We start from the raw sequence: 11,471 nt of genomic DNA on the forward strand, positions 1-11,471 counted from the left end.
GGAGTGGGGGTGGAGGAGGGGAGTGGTGTTGCTGGGGGGGGGGGGGGAATCACCAGACTTCATTCACACAAGGTCTGAGTCAGAGATTCTTTATTGTCATTCGCACCACATGTGGTACATGTGGTGGAGCGAAATGATGTACACAGGGTCCCAGTTACATCCAACAATAAAATGTAAAAGAAAAACAACGATAACATCCAAGATATGAACTAAGAAAAACATCAACTAAAAATGCACTAATAGCATAAAAACATTACGTTGAACAGTAGCACGAACATGAGCATGAGCATGAGTCTGTGTGAGCAGATGTGCACACATGAACACATCAACATGAAACATATCGGCAGCAACATGAAACAGATCAGCAGCAACATGAAACAGATCAGCAGCAACATGATGTGATTTTTCACAGTGATTATTCTGGTTAGAGATTCATGAGTCTTAACAGCCTCTGGGTAGAAGCTGTTCCTCAGTCTAGTGGTTCTACACTTAATGCTCCTCAACCTCCTGTCTGAGGGGAGCGGGGCAAAAAGTGTGTGTGCTGGGTGAGTGGGGTCCTTCATGATGCAGGTGGCACTTTTCCTACATCTGGAGGTGTAGATGTCTGTGATGGTGGGGAGACTGACTCCAACAGACTTCTGTGCAGCCTTCACCACTCTCTGCAAAGCTTTTCTTTCTGCAGCTGTGCAGCCTCCATGCCAAGGTCATGCTTTGTGCTGAATCACAGCTTTATTTTGACTCGCATTAAGAGGCGCTGGCCTCAACATTAACAGTGCCAGCTGGGTCGATCAAGAGCAACCGATGAAGATCCTCGTCAGAGCAGAGGAGGTCCAGACTTCAGAATATCCTAACCCCTGCAGGCGCCGTTTTGAACCCATTACAACCTAAAAGTGAGAGTGGTGATGCTTTCAATGAGCCTGTGCTACAGCAGGGATGCCCAGTCCTGGTCCTCGCAGACCACTACCCTGTGATAGAGGTTCCTCTGCTCCATCACCTGTTATGAGTCAATGGTTGATTACCAGGCTTCTGCAGAACACGAAGAGGTAAATCAACCACTGAGTGAGGTGTGTTGGAGCAAGCAAACTGGTAAAACGTTTAGGATAATGGCCCCCAGGACCTGGATTGGACACCTGTGTTACAGTGTTAATGTCAACTTTAATAAAAGCGAACAGATCTGTTTATTGATTTGTGTTGGAAACAGGTCACACAGCAGACAGTTTACTTAAATGAGATAAGATAAATGCTCAACTAACATCATGTCTTTATTATAGTTTAATTTAGAGTTTATTGTCTTATAATAAATGCTGAAAATGAACATTTTTAAGTTATAAATAGGTTTTAATACAACTGTCGTGCTGTTTGTGTGTTGGTGCATTTTTTGTTTTACCAATAAAAGTATTTTAAAATTTAAAGACACCTTTGAGTTAAAAGTTCACTTTTTATTTTATTTAACATTATAATAAAAGTCCACTTCCCTGAATGTGTTTGTAAATGTGTAAAAACATAAAGTTTTATAATAAACTCTTTAATTTTTTTATGTTTTGTTTCTTGCAGAGCGTTGTCTCGAGGACCACGAGCTGGTGGTTCAGGTCCAGGCCTCCATGAGCAGCGACAGCAGATTTCTCTTCAGGAAGAACTATGCCAAATATGAATTCTTCAGAAACCCTCTGGTTAGTTCACCTTTTGTCATTGTTTGTGGTCTGTTAGCGAAATATCTACTAAACTACTGGATGGAGTTTAATGAAACACTCGGAATGTAATCAATAGATATACATCTACAACTGATTCAAGATGGCTGCCACAGACGAACACAAAAGTTAGTCAGATTTACAGACATGGGGCTAAAATTTGATATAGTAGTAGCTGAGAGTCATCCCTAACGCACACACTGAGCGCGAACAGATCCTGCAAGACTTTTGTCAAGTGGCAGGTGAAATGCATTCCTTTCGTGAATGCTACATTTCATTTTTCTCAACAAATTAATTTACAGTGTCACCAGCGACAGATTATTTTTTAAATATACAACATTGACTGAAAAACAGAGACCCCATATTTGTGCCCCTTGTCGTGTATGGAAATGAAAAAACCCTTCTTCCCTCTGTGCACTTTGTGACCATACCTTGAAAAACAAGTGACATACCAACTTGGTGTGTGGCTGCATTAGGCGTAAGATGGCCACCACATGCATGTGTGCCTGTTTATTTTTATGTACTGTATGTATGTATAACAGAACTGTTCAGAGATTTAAAAACATACAGAAGGATTTTAAAATGAATTTGAAAGTGAATCGGGAGCCAGTAAAGGGAAGCCAGAACTGGAGTAATGTGCTCTCATTTGCATGTACCAGTTACAAATCGAGCTGCAGCATTTTGGACCAGTTGTAAATGTGCAATAGAGGTCTGACTGATTCCAAACAGAAGCACATTGCAGTAAAAGAGCCTGGATGTTATGAAAGCATGTATTACTGTCTCAAGATTACTTTTGGACAGTATGGGCTTCAATTTAGACAGTCGCCTTAAGTGAAAAGAAGACAGGATATAACAATTTTGTTTACATGACTGTTTAGTTTCATGGAAGGGTCCATTGTCACGCCCAGATTAGTGACTACTTGTTTCTCTAACGGGGCTAGAGAGAAAAGGTTGAGTCATCGGCGTAGAAATGAAAAGGTATACCGTGTTTACGAAAAATATTACCTAGTGGCAGCAGGTATAAAGAAAAGAGAAGAGGACCAAGAATGGGCCCATGCTGTACACCCCACCGAAGAGCTGCCGATGTTGAAATAAAATCCTTAATGTTGACACATAAGGTTTTGTCAAAGAGTAGGCTCTAAACCATTTGAGGGCTGACCCTGTGATGCCCACCCACTGCTCCACCCTAGAAATCAGGATCTCATGGTCGATTGTGTCAAAAGCAGATGCAAGGTCCAATAGGACAAGCAGCACATAATCACCTGCATCCAGACCCTGGGGTGGCCAAAGATTAATCTATGGTGGACAAAGCCACCATTGGTCACCCCCCCCCCCCTCCACCATTGCTCCTGGCACAATAAAAATACATTTAAAATCTGCACTGCTTGGGACAAACAAAAAACTCCCTCTGTTCTTCTCCACAGTGCAACTCCTAGACACTTGAACATCTTGCACCAAAAACATTAATGTTTACTTACATTCTCTGTCCAACTCCAGTCCAGAAAAACACTCCTCTCCAAAACTACAAGCATTTACTATTCAAATCCTTCACTGATTGGGGTACATGGGCATACCACTTCTTTGGACTAAATTATTTCTATCTATAAAGTACCATGAAAAGCACGGAAGTGCCACATCCTGTAAATCCTGTAAAGGGAGGGGGAGTATTAGATATCAGTGACTGTAATGGTATTAATTTCCTGTGTAATGGTGCCTGCTGTGACAAGCACAAAGTTCCTGTCTTTGTTTTGTGTTCTTGTGAAATGTTACGACAGTCGACCCTACGGGTGACAGTTGGCATGACGCCTGTACCTGTCACAACGTTCCCGCCCCGTAATTATTGCCCCAGTGTCTGACTTGTCACCTTCCTCCTCCTCCAGACGTTTTTCCCAGAGCACATGGTTGCATGGTGCCAGGAAACCAATCATACGATTCCAGCCTCTCAACTCCTCCAGGTACGCACCTTCTCTTTCTCTCTGCTCGTCACTCCTCTTCCTCCTCGTCACCGTTTTGTTTCCCTCCGAGTCAGCACCTGCTCCATACTGTACAATCAAGCAGGCACACCTCACCCCTGACCCTTAGACAGTGTGTCTCGTCTGAGCCGGCTGTAATAACTACTGTTGACACGTGACCGTCTTGGTGCACAAACCACAAACCGAACACCTGTGATGGATGAACTTGGGCAATATGAAACAAAAAATAAATTTGTTTAAAAAAGACGACACAGATGTTTCTTGGGATTTAGAGGTGTTCCTTAACAGAACGAGGTTTAAAGACAGTTGAGCTGAGGGCCATGGATTCAGGGAGCCTGGGATCCATCCAGCTCACAGAAATCTTTTAACCCCTCCCGTCATACAGATGTATAGACATGGCTTTCTATTTACATTAGATATGAGATGAGCTGGACTCTGTTTGACGTCTTCTAAACACGAGACAATTAGAGAGCGGTCCGAGCCGAGGCGCTCGCTGCTCTCGGCTCATCCAGGTGTTCGCCATATTCGCAAATTACGCAAGAACCATTTGTCAGCGCAGCTCACACGAGGGCGGTGCGGCCCAGGAAGCGCTGTTTGAATTATCATTGCGTGTGAATGTGTTGGAAAATGGATGAGGCCCATCAGAACTTTTTTTTTCCAGAACACAGATGAATATGTGCTTCAAATACTGAAGAGGCTTCTGGAACAGTTTGCCTGTTGGCCACAAATCACAGCTCCACATCAGATTTATTAACTCCACCCGCCACTTTGTTTATCAACCGTGTCTGCCTTCCCATCGGGCCTCGTAGGGTTCAGAGCGTGCCGCGATGTCACGTGTCGTTAAGGTTGTAAATAGACTCGTTCTAACTCGGTTTGAAGCGAAACCTGTTCTTGAATCCCTTCGATTTCTCTGTCAGCATCACGTGAAGCTGACAGGATGTAAGCGTACAGCAGCAGACTAAAAACTCTGCCATAGTCCACCTTTCCATCAAAACACTTTAATTTTATCACTTTAAACATTTGACCTCCATCTCCCGTCAGTCTAAAGACCAACTCATGCTCCTTTCTCTTCTCACGCAGGGCTGAAGAGTCAGCACAACAAACTGAAAACCCAGAGAAATCTCATCTCAGCTGCAGCTTTATGGTTTTGAACTTTTATGCTTTAAAAAATGACCGTGTCCACATGGTTTGATCTTCTGATCACATAAAGTTTATTCACCCCAACAAGTCCAGCAGCTGAAAAACAAATTGTGGGCTTTAGGCAGAGAGAGACTATCTGCTGCTCATCCTGCTAGCCAGAGATTTTTATGGTCCCCCTGTTGCAAAGTGAAGAGGAGACTTGGAAATACCCCAACAAAGTTCAGTCAGGTCATCTGTACGTTTTTTTTGTTGTTGTTGAGACGTTTCATCCTCCATCCAAAGGACTTCATCAGTCCGAGGAGCCACAAACAAACTCAGTCCCACAAGCAGCACACTCCCATAGTGGACCAACCAGTTTACTGGTGATGAGATGGTTTCTGGAGCCCATCCTCTCCCTTGTTGACTCCTCTGATGCAGCCATAGCCAAAATGGTTCAAAACATCAAAAATCCAACAAAGTGAACTTTGTTGGATTTTGTACCTGGATTATTGAGCATGAACTTTGATGTTTTGAACCACTTTGGCTATTGCTGCCTGAGGAGCCGATGGGGGAGAGGGCGGGCCCCAGAAACAATCTTATCACCATCAAACTGGTTGGTCCACTATCGGAGTGTGCTGCTTGAGAGACTTGAGTTTGTTTGTGGCTCCTCGGACTGATGAAGTCCTTTGGATGAAGGACGAAACGTCTTTCAAAAAAAAAAAAAAAAAAGAAACCATCCAGATGACCTGACTGAACTTTGTTGGATTTTAAAACCTGGATTATTGAGCATGAACTTTGATGAAATTGGAAATACCCTCTGTCATGTTCATCTCCTGAGCATAACATGAAACATAAGTGAGGTACCAACTTCCATTTTGGTTTGGGGCTATATCTAGGAGTAAGAAAATTCAGTAATAAAAATGGGGTTGACACGTCAAAATTCAAGTTGGCTGCCACCATATACTGGTATATACAGTATATATGTATGTGTGTGTGTGTGTGTGTGTGTGTGTGTGTGTGTGTGTGTATATATATATATATATATATATATATATATATATATATATATATTTAGGAAAGTGCATTGACTGGAAAAGCATCATCAGGAAACTTGACTTGTTGTTATTTCAAGTTGTGAATGAGGACAAAGAAGAAATAATAAATCTGCATTAATCACATTATTTCTAAACTCCTCTCCCAGACGTGGGTTTATCTGTCAGACAGGTCTTACTTTGTGCATCTGAACAGTTTCTTGGTCTATGTGATGGGTAATGGAGCACAGGTTAGAGTCTATCCTGTTCAAGCAAAAGCATGAACGTTCAAAACCATAAAGCTAACCGGTAGACACTATTTTGTCACTACTCTTAACAAGACCTGCAGGCAAAGTTTTAATACTCCTCTGCTTCAGTATCAGAAATGGACTGAACTTAAAGACTGCTGTTACGACAGGAACCATTCTCTATAAAACGTGCCCAAAACCCCAAATACTATAAATAATTTTAGGAAGACCATGTGTCTTACGGAGCCTGTCGCCATCATGAGTGAGGAGGTTCAGTTTGTAAAGCAGAGCATGTGTGGGGCAGTGTGCCTACATCCTTTATCTGGTGAAAATGAAGACAAAGACTTAGAACAGATACTTTTCAGGAGCATACTTGGACATAAAAGTGGTATGTGCTGCACTTGCAAATGTTAGTATTTTCTCTTTTTAATGGGCACAAAATACATTATAATGTTTGCTTTGATGTATTTCAGTGTGTTCTGTTTGGAGCCCTTGTTAATGTCCTTAACAAACATAAGAAATTGCTACAATAATATCATACATTTCAGTAATCATATCTCTCTACAAACATGTTAAAAGTGCCACTCGTGTGAATCGTTTATTAATGTCTATTTAATTCATTGTTTGCTGCAGGATTTATCGCGTGTCACCCACCTTTTATGGATATATTGACGTTGTCTTTGTTTGCACAGAATGAATTGGTAATAACTGCTGGCATATTGACTTTAGTAAGGAGTGTGACTCTTTGGTAGAGGAATATTTTACTGCAACTCTTCGGCCACTTTCAGAAATATGGATGGAAAGACAAACCAAGCTGTGAACGTTCATAAATAAAAGTGGATGGTTTCTGCTGCAGCTCTGAATCTCTGGCAGCAACAGTGATGAAGAGTTTATTATAGGCTTCAGATGTAATCCAATCTTGCTCCCCTGGGGCAAAAGGCTCTGTATTTTTTTATTTTATTTTTTTTAAACAAACAGCATTGTGGGGCAAATGCATTTGAAATGATCTTTCCTTCACGTTTCCTCCTCCAGAACTTCCTTTCAGCCAGCAGCTGTCCAGAAATCCAGGGTTCTTTGTACATGAAGGAGGTGGGTCGCAAGTCGTGGAAGAAAGTTTACATGTTCCTGCGTCGTTCAGGATTATACTGTTCAACCAAAGGGACCTCAAAGGTGACAGCAAGTTCATTTAATCTTATTTCAGATTATAATCCTGTTATTGATGGTGGTGTGGGTCTCTGTCTGTCAGTGAACCCTCAGGCTGCGGCTGCCTTTCATGTTTTGACTCATTAATTATTTCTGTCTGCAGGAGCCCAGACATTTGCAGTTACTGGCAGACCTGGAGGACAGCAACGTCTTCACGGTCACCACGGGCAAAAAGCAGCACGGTGCACCCACAGACTACGAGTTCTGCATCAAGGTGGGTCTCAGAAAACACACAAGTGTGGTGAAATTTTAGTTGTCATGAAGTCCACCAAGCTGAGGAGTCTGATTAATTCTCTGTCCTAAAGGTTGTGACCCGTTTAATCTGTTTGAATGTTTATGAAGCATTCTTGTGATCAATTTTTCTTTGCATGTTTTTCGGCATTTTTCTTGTTCCACAATTTTTGTGCTATTTCAACAAATCATATATATCTCAAAACGTTCAGCTCATAACTTTTGCTACTGGTGCAACTTTTAACCTTTAGATCTGTTTTTCAGTCTTTTACTGCTCCTTTCACATTTTGTTCTGGTTCATCTTCTTTCAGCTTCTTTGTGCAAATAATAAAAAAAAAAAATTCAGCTACTTTCAGCTAATTTCAGATGTCTTAAAATTTTTGTGCTTCTTCTAACTTATTTATGCTAATTTCAGCTTTTTCTGCTCCTTTAATATGTCTGCAAGTTTCAGCTTTTTTCTGCTATTTCAGCTACTATTTGGCTGATTTTTGCGAATTTGAGCCTTTTCAGCCAATTATACATTTTTTGCACTGATTTCAACTTTTTTCAACCTAATTCAACAAAAATATGCTCTCCACTTCCTTCTGGTAATTTATGCTACTTTCTGCTTTTTAAGCTACTTTTCAGCTGCTTTTTATTTATTTATTTGCTAATTTCAGCTTTGTTCTGGTAATTTTCACAATTTTATACAAATTTTTTTTCTTATTTCAACAAAAATGTTCTTTCTGCTTTCTTCTGCAAATTTAAGCTTTTTCTACCTTTTCAGTTACTTTTTAAAATCATTTGTAGCTAATTTCAGCTGTTTTCAGATAATTTCAAGTTTTTCATTGGTCATTTCTGCTACCTTCAAACTACCAGTAATTCTTTTTTTTCTGCTAATTTCAGTTTGTTGTGCTCCTTTCAGCTTTTTTCTACTAGTTTCAGCTTTTTCTGTTATTTCAGCTACTATTCAACTGTTTTCTGCAAATTTTAGCTTTTTCAGATAATTCCACTTTTTTTTAGTTCATTTCAGTTTTTTCCGTTTCCTTCTGGTAGTTTAAGCTTCTTTCTGCCTTTTCAGGTATATTTGGCTAATTTCAGCCTTTCTTAGCTAATTAAGTTTTCTGCTCATTTCTGCTTATAATCCAATTTAGCAAATATGAGTTTTTTGTCTGCTTTCTACTGCTTGTTCTTTATTTCAGCAACATTTCAGCAGGTTTTTAGCTAATTTCAGCTGTTTCGCAGCAAGTTCTTCTGCAATAAGCATTCGCGCTGCATTTTCAGAGGAAATGCAATTTCTCTATTTTTGTTATAAACATTAGAAGTTTCAATAACAAAGATACAAATGATAGAGATCGTGTGACTCTAGTGGCACATCATATGTTCTTATTCTGCATCTTGTTGACTTGCAGCCCAATAAATCCCGGGGGGAGATGAAGGAGCTGAGGATGCTGTGTGCAGAGGATGAGCAAAGCAGGACCTGTTGGATGACAGCGTTCAGACTCTTTAAGGTAACACTAAACAATCCCCTTCACTTGAATGTTGCTCACTAAATCACACTGGAGCTTAGAGATTGTATAGTTGCAACAATTTCAGTAAGGAACTACATAATTTATCTTTGACCAGACTGTTATTAATCTGTTTGACGATGCAGCATGTTGATAGCATTGATTACTCTCATGTTTCTGTTTTATCTACAGTATGGGATTGTGTTATACCAGAATTATAAAGTTCCTCAACAAAGAAAAACCTTACTTTCACACTTTTCGGCTCCTGTGGTGAGTTCATTTTACTGAATAAAATAATGTGCAGAAACGTGCATTACTGTCTTCATCTGTGTTGCTGCTCTTTAAAACCCACATTCTGAGTGTTGTGTGTCTCTGGCTCCCCCCAGAGGAGTGTATCTGAAAACTCGCTCGTGGCGATGGACTTCTCAGGGAGAATAGGACGGGTGATTGACAACCCACTGGAGGCTCAGAGTGCTGCCATGGAGGAGGGACTCGTGTGGCGGGTGAGACACAGCTTCAGGTCTATTGTTACCACCGTCAAACCCCCGGGGAGCTCAGAAGATTACAATTGATCTAATTATGTAAAATACTTTACCTAAGAGTGAGAGGTGTGCCTCAATAATAACATCTACAGGTGACTGAGCTCTGAGGAAGCATATCTGCTATTTAGTTATCAGGTTTTTTTATTTTGTTGTTATTATTAATATTAATCTTATTATACGTCCTCGAGGGATGGACATATTATAGTATAGTCTCTGTCCATTCAAACACATGGATCATTACTAGAGAGGGTGTTGCATACATTTTTCATCACCTCAGCTATATCGGTCACAGATCAAGGTCAAAGTTAAAACTAGGCCTTTGTTTGTCCAGCCCATCTCTATAGATTGTTGTTTAATGGTTTGTTGACAGGTGTCTAATGTGCCGCATGAGGTACTCTTGTTATGTTTAACATGTGATCATTTTAAAACTTGTGTGAAATTCAAACTTCAGCTCTGGGTGTAAACATTGTCCCGTCTCTGTGGCTTCTCTTCCAGAAGAGAACAAGAGTGAACTTATTAGGATCTCACAGCCCCTTACACCACTCATCACTGAGCTCAGGTACCTCTAAACTCTTGTACTGGATGCTGCATCTTTCTGAACCTTTTTGTTTCAGGAGGTTTGTTCAAATCTACATTTTGTCTTCTCCACAGTCATTCACATAGCTCAGCTGTGGTTCTACGGCAGAATAACCAGAGAGGAATCCCATCGCCGCATCCACCAGCAGGGACAGGTGGATGGGTGAGTGAGCTGAAGTTGTTCTCACGTTCAAACACTTTCTGGATGTGTTTTGACTGTTTCTCACACCAATTTATTTCCCTCCTCCTGCTGTGAAGGTTGTTTCTGCTGAGAGTAAGTCAGAGCAACCCCAAGGCGTACGTTCTCACGTTGTGCCATCACCAGAAAATCAAACATTTTCAGATACTACCGGTAAGCATGTTCTTTTGTTTCATCATGTCCCACTTAGACTTGATTTGTCTTGGAAAAGAATAGGTTAAAGTAGAATGTTGTGTACAGTGATATCTTTCTTGTACACAGTTTTCTAAATGACCTCAGTCAATTGTTTAATTGTAAGTGAATTGATGAGCATATAGTATATAGCATATAATATATAGTATATAGCATATAATATATAGTATATAGCGTATAATATATAATATATAGCGTATAGCATATAGCATATAACGTATAGCATATAACGTATAGCATATAACGTATAGCATATAGCATATAACGTATAGCATATAACGTATAGCATATAGCATATAACGTATAACGTATAGCATATAACGTATAGCGTATAGCATATAACGTATAGCATATAACGTATAGCATATAGCATATAACGTATAGTATATAGCATATAACGTATAGTATATAGCATAGTCTGGGTGGACGGATCGGATGGTATCTGCATCCAGTTTCTTGGGATCCAATGTGGGATGGACCTTTACAAGAGATCCTTCCTGCCTACAGCCATCAGTATCTATAACATCTCTTAATGAAATGAGGATAACGAGTTACAACAACAAATAATTTCCCTTTGGGATTAATAAAGTATTTTTGAATTGAATATAGCATATAACGTATAGTATATAGCATATAATGTGGAGTATATAGCATATAATGTATAGCATATAACATATAACATGCAGTATATAGCATATAAGGTATAGTAAATAGCATATAACGTATAGTATATAGCTTATAACGTAAAGTGTATAGCATATTGCATAACGTATAGCATATAATGTATAGCATATAACGTATAGTGTATAGCTTATAACGTAAAGTGTATAGCATATTGCATAATGTATAGCATATAACGTATAGCATATAATGTATAGCATATAACATATAGCATATAACATATAGCATATAACGTATAGCTTATAGCATATAATGTATAGTATATAGCATATAACGTATAGTATATAGCATATAACGTATA

General features: G+C 39.8%; 1 protein-coding gene across 1 annotated transcript in view; it reads left to right on the forward strand.

Annotated features, from left to right (window-relative positions):
* grb10b (growth factor receptor-bound protein 10b) overlaps positions 1 to 11,471 on the forward strand; it is a 125,877-nt gene that overhangs the window by 112,217 nt on the left and 2,189 nt on the right. The window contains exons 7-16 of the mRNA XM_037676404.1: positions 1,555 to 1,670; positions 3,569 to 3,643; positions 7,092 to 7,229; positions 7,366 to 7,476; positions 8,885 to 8,983; positions 9,173 to 9,250; positions 9,367 to 9,483; positions 10,018 to 10,081; positions 10,174 to 10,261; positions 10,357 to 10,450. Of these exons, the coding sequence (XP_037532332.1) occupies positions 1,555 to 1,670; positions 3,569 to 3,643; positions 7,092 to 7,229; positions 7,366 to 7,476; positions 8,885 to 8,983; positions 9,173 to 9,250; positions 9,367 to 9,483; positions 10,018 to 10,081; positions 10,174 to 10,261; positions 10,357 to 10,450 (980 nt within the window). The remainder of the gene's footprint in view (positions 1 to 1,554; positions 1,671 to 3,568; positions 3,644 to 7,091; positions 7,230 to 7,365; positions 7,477 to 8,884; positions 8,984 to 9,172; positions 9,251 to 9,366; positions 9,484 to 10,017; positions 10,082 to 10,173; positions 10,262 to 10,356; positions 10,451 to 11,471) is intronic.

This window comes from Nematolebias whitei, chromosome 5 (genome assembly GCF_014905685.2).
Source record: "Nematolebias whitei isolate Nwh7 chromosome 5, NemWhi1, whole genome shotgun sequence".
NCBI lineage: Eukaryota > Metazoa > Chordata > Actinopteri > Cyprinodontiformes > Rivulidae > Nematolebias > Nematolebias whitei.